We start from the raw sequence: 14,619 nt of genomic DNA on the forward strand, positions 1-14,619 counted from the left end.
ACAGGAGTGGTGAGTTACACTGGACCAAAGAGCTTCAAAAAACTAGGCAGAGAAAGGGAAGAGGGAGGTAGAGGCACAGTCAAGGATCAAATAGTTCATAAGCTATGGGGCAGATTGATAATAGAGGAGAGGAGACAACTAGTTAAAGGTCACTGAAGAGAGAATCAAAGCCTAAAAACGTGCCTTCATCAAGGAGTAACAGAACCTCTTACTAAGAGGGCGCCTAGTGGTGAGCACAGTTAGATTTTAAAGGTGGGAAGGAGGGATCTGAAGCTGAACTCATATGGCCACAATTCCTAAAACTACAATTCCTATATGGATAGGAGCTGGTCAGTCTTTTTTCTGGTCTGAACACAGGCAAGGAAGTACAGAATAGGGAGAGAAAGGACAGGGGGGCTAAACAGAAGGCAAGTCTAAATTAGTCCGTGAAAAAGCAGACCCCTGACTGCTGGCCATAACACAAGAGATGAAGGGCCAATGAAGGTTGGAGACCAGGGTTTGGTAGTGGCACCAGCTTCTAAGGTTGCAGGAGTTTTGGCACCAGCTTCTAAGGTTGCAAGAGTTTTTCCAGTTGGACTCTGGCTCAGAATAAAAAGCTTACATTTTTGAAAAGGGATTTTTCCAGGTGAAGTGAAGGACCAAAAAAAGCAAAGATGCTATAATATTGATCAAAGGGTAGTTCTGACAGTCAGCCATAGACAAGCAGGGGTTTCCAAATGTGGTTTGTCATCAGAACGACCTGCCAAAATTAAAATGTGGATTCCAGAACCTCGTCTCAGACCAACTGAATCAGTATCTCCGACAGCACACAGGTTGGTTATTAGCTATACTGGTGAGTAGGGAAGGACGGGAAGCTGGGGAGGCACTGACAGACTGAGGAAAAACTGGTCTTGAACCTGAACATCTCACTGATAATGAACATGGGAGCCAGGAAATAAGAGAGGGATAGATTACTGGCAGAAAGACCTTAGGTAGAACAACTGACAATAAGGCCTGGCTATGGGTGTGGGTGGCTGATTCAGAGTAAAGGTAACTAACAATGGAACCTGCAAAGCTAGGGGTACTGCGTTAACAGACCATGTATTTTGATGTATGTAGAGGAACACCCAGTAGGTTGATTTAGATGAGCTCATGTGGAGACCAATGTAAGCTTTAAAGAGAAAGCGTGTAAGATGATTACAAGTAAAGGCAATTTGGAAGTAACAATTTCAGTACTGCCTTCCAGCCCTGGATAAGCTGGAAATGCAGGGACAGTGGCCTCCAGTCAAGTGCAGCTAGTTTCACGTTTTTATCCTTTCATTTTTAAAAAAGATACTATTATAGTTTTCCTCTAAATAATGGTCCTACAATTTAGTCCAAGTAGAGAGTTTTAAAATATGCATAATAATATGTAATTTTGTTAATGTGGGTGAAAAAGGAAAGAGAAAACATCTTTAGTGATAATGATGCAAAAATGTTAGGCAAGTAAAAATGGCCATAAATTTATAATGCTTTGGCTTATAAGTCAAATCTTTAAATAATCTATTTAATAACTACTAAGTATCTATTATGAGCCAGGAAACATTCTAGGTATCAGCTGTAACAAAACCAAGTCCCTACCTTGTGGGGAAGTAACCAATAAGTAAATATACAGTGTATCAGATATAATAAGTGTAATGAAGGAAAATTTCAAAAGAGAAAGGAGAAGTGTTAAAGGGTAAAGGGTGGGGGAAAGACTGCCTATTTTATAAGATGCCCAAGAAATGATGATCACTAAGAAGACAGTTGAGGAGACCTGAGGGAAGTTAAGAAATGTTTCTAGAAAATAAAATTTCAAAGGCTCTTCAGTGATGAATGTTTTCAGCATGCTCAAAGAACACCTAATGGCGTAGCAGAAGTTAGCAACAGAGAAAGTGGAATGGATAGTGGTCAAGTCATCTGCAGCCTTGTGGGTCATTATTAAGGACTCTGGCATTGCAGGAAATGGAAAACCATTTAAAGGTTTGGAGCAGAGAGGGATATGATCTAACATTTTAATATAAAATAAACTAGAGGTAAAAGCTCTAAGATAAAAATAGGACCTATTAAAAGTAAACACAGATAACTAAATTCTGGCAATAACCAGGCACACGAAATCTTTTTTTGTTGGTCCAAATGTTAACAATGGTTTAATACCATGGAAATTAAGTATATCACTGAAGAAAGGCATATAAAGTAACTTACTGCAATTTGTCTTTTATCTGTTTCTCCTCTTTTATGGTGAAGATCTAAACAAATCAGTTAAGAATAATAAATCTGATACTATTAAATACAATGACGTAATCTCAATTGTTCCTCAACTTTGATTTAGGAAATACACAGTATTTTTTCAATTTACAGAAATGAACTGTTCCAGTAACACATATGCTGATGAAAGGATACAAGTCAAATATTCCAAAATGGTAACATCCCATATGTAGTCATAGTAGGAGTCCATAGCATCATGACTGAAAAATAGAATTTAGTTATTTCCTCTTTCTTAAACCAAAAAATTTCAACTTCATTTAAAAAATGATTCGTACCTGTTTTGTTCCTGCAATGACTTAAAGGCTGTCTTGTAGTCAATTTCTCTGAGGAACTGACATAAAATTGCCACCTACATAAACAAAGATTTGAAAATGGTTTCACATAACCAGTGTCAACAATGACTCCCGTGGGCGGGGTAAATTTTTTAATTTATTAAATTTTTTTTAAAAATAATCTCCACACCCAATGGGCGGTTTGAATTCACAAACCCAAGATCAAGAGTGGCATGCTTCTCCAACTGAGCCAGCCAGGTGCCCCTGGGAGGGTTAACTTTTAATGATTCTTACATCAAGAATATATTCAAGAGGGCTTGCAGATCGTACTGAGTAGATCAGCTTTTATTTATGGACTCCTACATCTAATTTTAACTACGAAAAACCTTTACACAAGAATCTGTCTGCCCAGGGCGCCTACTGGCTCGGGGTGTTAAGTGTCAGGGTCTTCGGATGGAGCCCCTCATCGCGCTCCCTGCTCAGTCTGCTTTTCCCTCTTCCTCGGCCCCTCCCTCTGCTTGTATGTGCATGTGTGCACTCTAGTACACATGCTCTTTCGTGCTCTCAAATAAAATCTTTTAAAAAATCTGCCCAGGGGCACCTGGGTGGCTCAGTGGGTTAAAGCCTCTGCCTTCGGCTCAGGTCATGATCTCAGGGTCCTGGGATCGAGTCCCACATTGGGCTCTCTGCTCAGTAGGGAGCCTGCTTCCTCCTCTCTCTCTCTGCCTGCCTCTCTGCCTACTTGTGATCTGTCTCTGTCAAATAAATAAATAAAATATTAAAAAAAAAATCTGCCCAATATTTTTTAATCAATGAACTAAATCATAGTTTAGTTTTATTTGAGAAACTGGCAAAAAGCCAGTTCAGAAAACTGAAAGGAATGGAAAACTGCCAAACAAAAGTATTACATAATGACTTTCAAGGACATACAGAACATGCAATTAGACCTGTCACAGCTAGTCCACTCCTCCACACCCTCAGTCTCTGGCAACCACTTATCTACATTTGGACTATAGATTCGCCTACTCTGGACATTTCATATGAATAAAATCATTAATACAAAGCCATGTTTATGTGGCTTTTTTTTCATTCAACAAAATACCTCTAAGATTCATCCCTGTTGTAGCACGTATCAGCCTTTCACCTGCTCTTATGGCTAAATAACATTCTACCATAGGATCTACCAAATTTCATTTATCCATTCACCAACTGATGTACCTCTGGGTTGTTTCTACTTTTTGGCTGTTATGAATAATGTTACTGTGCACTTTTATGTACCAATTTTTCTGTGGACTGGTTTTCAATTTCTTTGGTTACAAATCTAGGAATTGAACTGCTGGCTTACATGGTGATTTTATGCCTAAAGCTTTTGAGGAACTGCCAAGTTGTTTTCCAAAGGAGATGCCCCGTTCTATATTCCTACCAGCAATGTATGAGGGTTACAATTTCTCCACACCTTCACCAACACTGTTACTGTCTTTCAATTACAGCCATCCTAGTGAATATGAAGGAGTATCTGACTGCCATATTGATTTTATAGGTCCCTTGCTGACTAATGTATATACCCGCTCTTACATATTAAAAAAAAATACTTGAAAACGCAAAGACCAATGTTTTCTAATTCATACTTTCATTTCAGTTAAAATTTACTAAAAAATTTGAAAGAATATGCCAAAATCTTAAGCACCATAAACTTTATGATACAGAAAAGAAAGGCTACTTCCCAGTTCAATGCTTTATATTTAAAGTAAACTCAGTACATGAAAACAAATCAACAACATGGTATCATGAACTAACCTGTGTGTGGCAATTCAGCAAGGAACAGCATTTTATCATTCGTTTTATTACCTACAAAAATAGATTATTTTCAAAAACGAGTCAACATCAATGGTAACCAACTGACCCGATGTAGCATGTCAACAGTGGTGAAAATTTTGTGTATGTGGAAATGGTGGGTATATGAGAACCCTATTTTTTGCTCAGTTTTGCTGTGAATCTAAAACTGCTCTAAAAAAAACAGAATTTTTAATTAAAAGTAGCTAGTTACTGCAAAATTTAAGATCTCATTTTAAAAACCATTTATTACTAAAGTACTGAAAAATCCCATTCAGTAAGTTTTGATAACGGTGGCCTAAACCAGAGGAAAGAGCAATACATATGAGAAGAAAATGAAATAAATTTGAGATTGAAGAGAGAATCAGTATGTCCTGAAGGCTGACTGGATTTCAGGCGGAGTGTCAGTAAAGAAGAGGACATCAGGATTTGGGCTTGGTCAACTCAAATGGTCGAACAAAGGTGTTTGGTATTTTGGTGTTTTGTTCTTTTTGTGGGAAAAGGTCATGAGGAGGGAGAATGTAAGGTCAGATACTGAAATCAGTTTTGGACAGGTTGAGTTTTAAGTGTTTTGGGAAATCAAAGCAGCAGTGATCTGTGGGCCCTGGAAATATACAGTGGAATTGCAGCTAGAGCGTTCAATTTGGAGTTATCCCCACATACACGGAAAGAAATAAATTTACCCAAAAAGGAGCCCGAAAAAAAACACTGTAAAGGTAGGAAAGAAAGAGAGCCCACAAAAATAGTTTACCTGGTCTGTATATACATCAGGGGGCACAGCCTTATTGAAGAAATCAGAACACACAGCTCCTGCCTGCAGGTAATAGTGGAGAGCTGCTGAATACTGATTTGTTGCTAAAGTAGAAAACAGAAGTAAAGAATTACTGATCATTAGACATAATAGGTGAAAAAATAGACAAGGCCTCTTTTGTGAAGAGTCGGGTATTATTACTTCATGAGTTGATAAAAGCAGATTCAAACCACAGGAGTAGGGATAAGACTTATCCAGGACAACACATACACACACACACCACATTTTAGAGAACTACTTTAAAGAAGCAATATAATATGTTCCTTGCTTTCTAAAACCGATTAGCCAAAAATTTAGCTCAACCTTACTAGCACATTACTAGAATTTAGTATTGGAGGTATCTGTTTCCCAAACACCCATACTAGAAACATAACCTGAATTTTCTGAGGAAGTTTATAATTGATAAATCTATTTTGAACATGGATATTAAGATCTTGAGAGTAAGTTCTTTGAGGATTTATGGTAAAAATGAGCATTGAAACTAGTAATTATTTGCTTCAAAAAGAATCCAGGAGAGGGGGGATGATGCAGGTGAGGGTACAGATAAAATAAAACTGGGCATAAGTTAATGACTGTTAAAGCTGGATGACAGATACATGGGGGTTCATTATGCTAGCCTTTACCCTCTCTTTTATTTTGAACTTTCTCTTTAAAAAATTCAATCCCTAAAGAAAATTGATCCTGAACCACTATCAGTCAGAAATTTGATTTTATCGATACAGTAACAGAAATATCGAAACTTTCATATCAAGTTTCTATCACATATAATGGGGTGGGGGAGGAGTCAGGAATCTACTTCCAAGAACACAAATAATTATCAAGAGTGCCAAGACAGATTTTAGAACAGCATATTCAGAATAGAATATTTTAAGTTTCTTTTTAAAAGGTGATTTTGTTGTTCTTGCTGTTGTTTGTTTTTTAAAGATTTTATTTATTTACTTGACAGAGATCACAAGTAGGCAGAGAGGCAGGCAGAGAGATGGAGGAGGAAGCAGGCTCCCTGCTGAGCAGAGAGCCCGATGTGGGGCTTAATCCCAGGACCCTAGGATCATGACCTGAGACAAAGGCAGAGGCATTAACCCACTGAGCCACCCAGGTGCCCCAAATTTCTTTATTAAAGATTTTTATTTATTTATTTGAGAGACAGCAAGCACAAGCAGGAGGAGGGACAAAGGGAGAAAGAGAAGCAAACTCCCGACTGAGCAGGGAGCCTGAGGCAGGGCTCCGTTCCAGGACCCTGAGATCAGGACCTGAGCAAATGGCAGCTGCTTAGCCAACTGAGCCACCCAGGTACCTCTGGGATAGAATATTTTAAAACAGCAATTTTAAAGGGGCGCCTGGGTGCTCAGTCAGTTAAGTGTTTGACTCTTGGTTCTGGCTCAGGTTATGATCTCAGGGTCCTGGGATCAGGCCCCCACATCATGCTCCCAGCTCAGGGAGGAGTCTGCTTGTGGATTCTCTCCTCCCTTTGTCTCCCCCTCTCCTGCTTGTGCTTTCTCTCAGTCTCTCTCTAAAAAAAAAAAAAAAAAAAAAAAAGCAATTTTACAAACTACCTACCTTTAACTTCTTTTCCTAAGAATGTTTTAACCAGGGTTAAAGCCTCTGCCTTCGGCTCAGGTCATGATCCCAGGGTCCTGGGATGAAGCCTTGCATCCGGCTCTCTGCTCAGCATGGAGCCTGCTTCCCCCCCTGCCTGCCTCTCTGCCTACTTGTGATCTCTGTCAAATAAATAAATAAAATCTTAAAAAAAAAAAAAAAAAAAAAAAAAAAGAATGTTTTAACCAACTTAGTAGATGAACATTCAAACTTTTTTTAAAAAAACAGAAAAAAGATAGTCAATATAAAAAAATTAAAAGTATGCAAACCAAATGCTCAATACGGAAAAATGAATATATAAGTCTATCTAGGAAGAAGAGTCAGAGATCAAAAACAAGACTTAAAGTATTGGGGGGAAAATGTGTCATTATTTATTTTCACTTCCAAAAGTGCTACAAAAAAGCAAAAACACAAAGCAACCATATATCTCACTTACCAAAATAAATGTCTGCCTGAATAATTAGCCAGGAATGGGTGTTGGGGTTTATACTGAGGGCGTACCGAACTAGCTCTTTCACTGTGATCGCCACGGCTTCAAAGTCCACCGACTGGAGGCTTTAAAAAAAAAAAAAAGACAATGAACATTAATCTTTATTTTTCAACTTCAAATTCCAGACACACTAAAAACAAAGACTTAGCCAAAATTTAGGTGACCATAAATACAATGCTAAGTATTACTAAGAGTAAATATATTAAAATGATCAGAGCAACTAAGTCTAAAAAAGGAGTAAAGGGAAGGAAGGAAGTCAGCTGCTCTGAGCCTGGTTAAACCTGGAAGTCCTTTGACACAAAAATACAAGATGGAACTGTGGGGATAAAAGCCAGCCCAGCATCCAAGAAATACAGCTGATAGTGCCCACCTCCTAGAAACAGTACGGGACAATGGGAGAGAACATAGGCTCTGGATTCAGACACACAAGAGGGTCAAGAGCTAACCATAGTTCACCAGCATCCCAGTACAGAGGGAAAGAAACTAAGGTATTGTTGGCAAATACTTGATCAGACATTTACAACTAAATGAGTTAAACAGGTTTGTGATACAAGAAATTTATAAAATGTTAATAAGAATTCTATCTACAAATCAAAACAACTGACATTAAAATAGTAATGTTTAATCCAGGCCATTCTCACACTATTTTTGGAGTCAATAAAGACTCTTGCTCAAGAAAAATGCTTTCTTGGTCATTTAGTCACATTTTATTTTCTCTGGGTCAATTTACATTAGAGTGCCTTTATCATGAAGATAATGGTTATTAAGCCTATTATGTGCCAGTCCTTATTCTAAACACCTAGTTTAGAAAATGTATTAACTTATTTAATCCTCACAAATCTGAGGTAGGTACTATTCTTTCACCCAATTAATAAATGAAGAACTGGCAAAGAAAGCAACTTATCCAAGGTCATCCACCAGGTAACTTAAAAAGAGGCTCAGACTCAAACCCTACCAAAATAGCTCAAAGCCTCTATGGTAAACTATTCTTTTGCTTCATTTATAAACATACACTGAAAATCAATCATTAAATTATGATGCTAGCGAATATCAATTAAAAAAAGCAGAAGTATTTCTACCTGACTTATGGACTACTATCTTACATACTATCTTACATACAGAATTTTACATAAGGCGCCCCTGGGTGGCTCATTTGGTTAAGCATCAAGACTCTTGATTTCAGCTGCATTCATGATCTCAGGGTTGTGAGACTAAACCCCACATCTGGTGCCTGCAAAGATTCCCTCCCTCCCTCTCCCTTTGCCCCTCCCCGCCCAACCTGGTTCATGCAGGTAAGCTAGGAAAAAAAAAATTTTTCAGGGGTGCCTGGATGGCTCAGTCTGTTGCACATCTGACTTCAGCTTAGGTCATGATCCCAAGGTTCTGGGATCGAGTCCCGCATTGGGCTCCCTGCCCAGCAGGAAGCTTGCTTCTCCCTCTCCCTCTGCTTACTGCTCCCTCTGCTTGTACTCTATCAAATAAATGAATAAATCTTTTTAAAAAATTCATATAAAAAATGCAGTTACAGGATGCCTGGCTGGCTCAGTCAGTAAAGCATGCGACTTTTGCTCTCCAGGTTATAAATTCAAGTCCCATGATGGGTACAGAATTACTTAAAAATCTTGAAAAAACAAATCTGCAGTTGTAACGTTGTGTAGTATAAACACTGGCTTCATGAAGCAGGGTGATTCTTCGGGAAACAAGCCTCTGTAAGTGGAGGAAAGGGTCACCCACCCATTTTTGACCCTCCAAACCTCTACTCAAGATGCACAACTACTTTCCATCTCTAAGACTGAGATGAAAGCAAATTACTCTCATTCTATATACCACTTACCTACCTACCAAAATCTTTCCTTCTTCAAAGATGCCACTAAGAGCAATAAAATAGGGCTTAGTCCTGCCCTTCAGGCATAAGTTGAAAAAAAAAAAAAAAAAAAAAAAAAAAAGGCAAAAAATTGGGGAGTAGGGAAGGAAGAAAAAGTAACTTTCGTGAGAAAAGAAATGGGACTCCTGAATGAGAAGTTGCTATGGGTAGGAAAAGCAATGTGTAAATGGTTTCTTCTTTCAGAAAAAGAACATTTTTGGGTACCTGGGTGGCTCAGTCAGTTAAAGTGCCTCCCTTCTGCTCAGGTCATGATCCTAGCTAGGGTCCTGGGATCAAGTCCCTCATTGGGCTCTCTGCTCGGCTATGAGCCTACTTCTACTTCTCCCTCTGCCCCTCCCTCTGCTTGTGCTCTCTATCATATAAATAATAAAATCTTTAAAATAAAATAAAATAGAAAAAGAACATTTTCTTCTCTCTCTCCAAAATTCCCCCATCATCTTATTGTGGTTCTCAGGAGATAAAAGAAAGAACATTTCTTAAAGTACCCAAGAACTTCTTAGTAACTAAAAGGGGTTGGGGAGCCTCTGACAATCACAGTATTAGAGCAGACCTACAAAGAATGATTAAAAAGTCATTTTCAAATAGATACCTGTAAAAGATGCAAAATCCTGGAAATCTAACAGGAAATCAATTTTTTTGCCTCGATGTTCTATTTCTACCCATTGACAAATTGTCAGGATCACTTAGGGATCTTTCTGTTCAACTGAAGGCTGGTATAACTTAGCTCTTAGAGTTAGGTTACATTCATTGTTAGGAACATAATGACTGCAACAAAGAAACAAACTTAGCTCGAGAAGCCTAAGAGAAGCCTTTTAGTCAAATTACTCAAGGTTACCTATATCAGGATGGTTTCTAAATATAAAAGTAATAAATATAAAGCTATAATACATCTTACTTGGGGATGGAAGATGGCCAAATAGAAATGTGCTCAGCTGTAATATCATTGACAATGTCCTCCTAATAAGAAAAATATATATATTTTTAAAAGTGTGATTTTTAAAAAATTTCTTTTGAAGATTTTTTTAATGAGATTATGAAATACTGACCCGAACATTGTGAAGTTTCACAAAGAGTGACAAAATAATAGTCAAAACCAATGGCTCCTACAAGAAAGAAAAGAAGAAAGAATCCTTAAATATATATATTTAATATTCCTGTCAACCTCAGGGACATGAAGGATTTGCTCTCAAAAAATTCTTTCACTTTTGAAATATACCATCTTCTTTAGAGCACACACTACAGGTTGTTTATTTTTAATCTCATAAAAGAAATCAAGCATACAATTTACACAAAAATTACTCTATTTAGGGGCACCTGGGTGGCTCAGTCAGTTGAACATCCAACTCTTGGTTTTGTCTCAGGTCATGATCTCATGGTCATGGGATTAAGCCCTGAGCTGGGTTCCACACTCAGCATGTTGTCTGCCTGAGATTTTCTCCCTTTGCCTCTACCCGTCCCCCATGCATGTGCACCCATATGTATGCATGTACGCCCTCTCTCTACATTAAATAAATCTTAAAATAAAAATTACCATACTGAGGTGACAAGCCTATGGTGCTCCAGTCCTCAGATGACTTTTAAAATTGAGTAAAAAAAAATCTCTTTCCAATTAGTACTTCCAGCTATCTCTAAAAAATTAAACTTTTTATTCCCTACAATAATAAAGAATGGAATGGAATCTAGGTTATGTCCAATATATAGAGGTAATATTAATGCTAACAAAAATTAAAACCAGGCTTCACACAACCAGCTCTATATTAGGAAAACTTCTTTAAAATTTAAAAAATACCTGTTCTATTCACTAAAACATGTTAAGGTAAATGCAAAATAAACCTCTGCATTTAGACCAACCCATCTTCAGGAATGATCACTGAAGATAATAAGCACATTATACAGAGTATTTAAATAATCAGCATTTAAACACTCTTTTTCAGTCCTGTTGTATGAAAATCAGCAGTAATTAGATCAACTTTTAATAAAACTTACCCGTAATTTTTTGATAAAAGAAAGTAGTTCGCTCCTACAAAAAAAACACAAATTTTGTATTTACATTTATTATCAGAATTAAAAAGAAAGCAAATTATAGATGGTTTACTTCTAACTCTCCAGTTCTGCACATATAAAAGAGAATAATGTTCTATTGTCACACTAACCTAATAAAACAACTTGTCTGTTTTATCATTATGTGACTTCTTCAGTACAATGCAATCACAGGCTTCACTGATTCTGAATTCCAACAGATATTAAATGATTAGCAATCTCTTAAAATAGCATATAAGCATAAGATACCTCCAAAGGTGGCCATGTCAGACTAGAAATCAGCACCAGAGAACTCTAATAGTGTCTATCTTTATGATATACAAAGATAAAAGGCTGTGTACTTGAAACAGTACACAGTACACATAACTCAAGAAATAAACTGATAGAAACATACCGATACATTATACCTAATGTAGATTCCCTTTGCTTTATTAAACTAACTCTGCCATCATTTCCACGTTTGTGTTGACTGGACACACTACAGATCTGAACAACAACTTCCCAAAGGTCTTTAGCAGTCCGTCTACTTTCTTTCGGGCCAGGAAGTTCTTTGCATGTAGCTGCTAAAAGCTGTCCAAGCTATAACACACAAAAAACAAAAAATTCACAAAAAATAATTTGTAACAACAGAACCACAGATATAAGTTCTATTATTAAGGCACACTTGAAGAAAGAAAGATAACTATCCAAATATACCAGTTATTTTATACTGTACCTTCCATCCAACCGCTGAGGAATTTAGAGCTCATTGTCTACTAACAGATCAGAAATCTGAATGGGAAAGAGGATGCTCTGGTTCTGCCACACTATAAAGCTCATTTTTTCTACACAATTAAAGTTTAATGAGGACAAACAAGTATAGTCTAGTAAGAACAAAACTGAGACAAAGCAAAGAGGTAGATGCTTCATTAAAAGTTGTGTTGGCAGAGCGGGGGAGGAGGAGGCACACCAAGCTGGTAAATAGTATGATCCCACTTTAAAAGGGGTGGGGGACGTGGGTGTGTGTGCGTGTGTGTGCGTGTGTGTGCGTGTGCGTGCGTGTGTGTGTGTGTGTGTGTGTGTGTGTGTAATGGAACATATACATAATGTTAACTGTGGTAAAGCCCAGAGAAGCAATTAAAACAGTGCTTTAACTTCACACATGCTTTAATCACTCAAAACAAACTTTTAGTGAAAAAATGAGAGGAGAAATCTGGAAATTGAAGTTGGCAAGATAAAGTAGTAAGATTTAAGGACAACCTCTGTCTAAGAAAAACGGCAGCCACTGACTGGAGCTATTGCAGATGTGAGGAGACAGAAGGAAGAACAGATTACTCAAAGTGAATGATCTAAATAGAGGAAGCCTTAATGACCAAAAATGCAGGAGAAACCCATGAAGAGTAGAAGGGCTGAAAGCAAAAGACAGAGAAAAGATAGGCCCCAAACGTAGAGGAAAAAATTGGATTAAGTCAAATTCAGCATTTCTTTCCCTCTGTAATTTCAAAATGAGAGCCCCCCCATCCTTCGTTCTTACTAAATCTGGTAACTAATTGTTCTTTAAGAGGGTAAAATGGCAAGGATAATTTCAAGTCTATCAGGAAACCCCAGATCCCTTACTGGACCTAGAAAATATTCATAAAGGGGTCCCCACTGCTTAAGGCAGTTTCTTCAAGAAAGTGGCCATATTATGACAAAGATGAAAATTGATACTTCTCTCAATTTATAATAAAAAATTTCAAAAATAAAAAAATCTGAATAGTTCAATACCCATACACTTGACTTACTGTGAATATTCTGCCACAATTACTTTACATGTCTACCTATACTGCTTGTCAGCTAGTGAGCTGCAGACACTACACCTCATCCTTAAATACTTCAGTATGTATCTTCTAAGGCAAGAACATTCTCCTACGTAATCACAACTCATAACCACTACTCCGTGATCACACCTAAGAAAATTTAGAACCCTGGTGCTTCCTAAGGTAGTAAAAATGATGTAAAAACCCCTGCTGTGGGGCACCTGGGTGGCTCAGTCAGTTAAGCATTCAACTTGATTTCCGCTCAGGTCATGATCTCAGGGGCACATGACGGAGCACTGAATCGGGCTCAGTGATGGGTGTGAGCCCACTTAGGATTCTCTCCCTCTCTCGCTCTCACTGTCCCTTCCACACCCACGACTGCTTGCACTCTCCAACAACTCTAGCTGTGCTACGTGAAAGGAAATCAGGAGTCCATAGTCTAGGGACGCCTGGGTGGCTCAGTGGGTTAAAGCCTCTGCCTTCAGCTCAGGTCATGATCCCAGGGTCCTGGGATCGAGCCCCGCATCGGGCTCTCTGCTCAGCAGGGAGCCTGCTTCCTCCTCTCTCTCTGCCTGCCTCTCTGCCTCCTTGTGATTTCTGTCTATCAAATAAATAAATAAATCTTAAAGAAAAAAAAAAAAAAAAGAGTCCATAGTCTAGCAGAACATTTCCTCCTGCATGCCTACTGAACCCAAGTCGGCTCCGACAACGAGGCCCACCATACATGCAGCTACTGACAGGCAGTGCAATGAGGGCCCCTTATAGCTCCTGGTCTTAATTCATTTTCTGTTGTCAAGAATCACACGCTTAGTTGAACCTCACTAGACTACTTTACTTGAAAGTAAAAATTTTCAGAAATCTTGGACCCCATGGGCACCTGGCTGGCTCAGTCGGAAGAACATATGACTCTTCATCTTGGGGTGGGGAGTTCAAGCCCCACACTGGGTACTGAGATTACTTAAAAAAAAAAAAAAACAAAGTCTAAGGCCCCAAGTCAATTGAATTCCACAAACATTCTTAAACATCTACTATGTGTGGGCACCAGGTAAAAAAAAACACTGAGAGTATAAAAAGTAACTATCAAGATTACACTGCATAACTCCAACAAAAATCTATGTCTATGGTTCAAAAGTAACAGGACCAGTAGCAAATTTCAAAGGTAAGGTGAGGAGAAAGGAATAAGGCAAAGCTTCAAAGAAACCACACAAGGGGGCAATAGGTGGCTCAGTCATTAAGCATCTGCCTTTGACTCATGTCATGATCCCAGAGTCCTGGGATTGAGCCCTGCATGAGGTTCCTTGCTCAGCACAGACCCTGTTTCTCCCTGTGCTTGCTGCTTCTCCTGCTAGTGCCCTGTCTCTGTCAAATAAACAAACATCTTGGGGTGCCTGGGTGGCTCAGTGGGTTAAAGCCTCTGCCTTTGGCTCAGGTCATGATCCCAGAGTCCTGGGATCGAGCCCCATATCGGGCTCTCTGCTCAGCAGGGAGCCTGCTTTCTCCTCTCTCTCTGCCTGCCTCTCTGCCTACTTACGATCTCTGTCAAGTGGATAAATAAAATATTTAATAAACAAACAAACAAACAAACATCTTAAAAAAGAAAAGAAACCACACCAACAGGCAGAAGCAAGAAGGGTATCCCAGCTAAATGA

At 38.5% G+C, this 14,619-nt stretch overlaps 1 protein-coding gene across 2 annotated transcripts in view; it reads right to left on the reverse strand.

Moving 5' to 3' along the window:
- Positions 1-14,619, reverse strand: part of INTS8 (integrator complex subunit 8) — a 55,091-nt gene that overhangs the window by 7,679 nt on the left and 32,793 nt on the right. The window contains exons 17-26 of one of the 2 annotated variants that reach the window (XM_082722810.1): positions 11,587-11,771; positions 11,139-11,172; positions 10,199-10,255; positions 10,048-10,109; positions 7,214-7,332; positions 5,122-5,225; positions 4,335-4,385; positions 2,541-2,614; positions 2,401-2,465; positions 2,203-2,246 (exon numbers count right to left, since the gene is read on the reverse strand). In XM_082722810.1, coding sequence (XP_082578936.1) covers positions 2,203-2,246; positions 2,401-2,465; positions 2,541-2,614; positions 4,335-4,385; positions 5,122-5,225; positions 7,214-7,332; positions 10,048-10,109; positions 10,199-10,255; positions 11,139-11,172; positions 11,587-11,771 — 795 coding nt within the window. The remainder of the gene's footprint in view (positions 1-2,202; positions 2,247-2,400; positions 2,466-2,540; positions 2,615-4,334; positions 4,386-5,121; positions 5,226-7,213; positions 7,333-10,047; positions 10,110-10,198; positions 10,256-11,138; positions 11,173-11,586; positions 11,772-14,619) is intronic. The other variant, XM_082722811.1, reaches the window with a different exon arrangement.

This window comes from Mustela nivalis (genome assembly GCF_964662115.1).
Source record: "Mustela nivalis genome assembly, chromosome: 2".
Lineage (NCBI taxonomy): Eukaryota > Metazoa > Chordata > Mammalia > Carnivora > Mustelidae > Mustela > Mustela nivalis.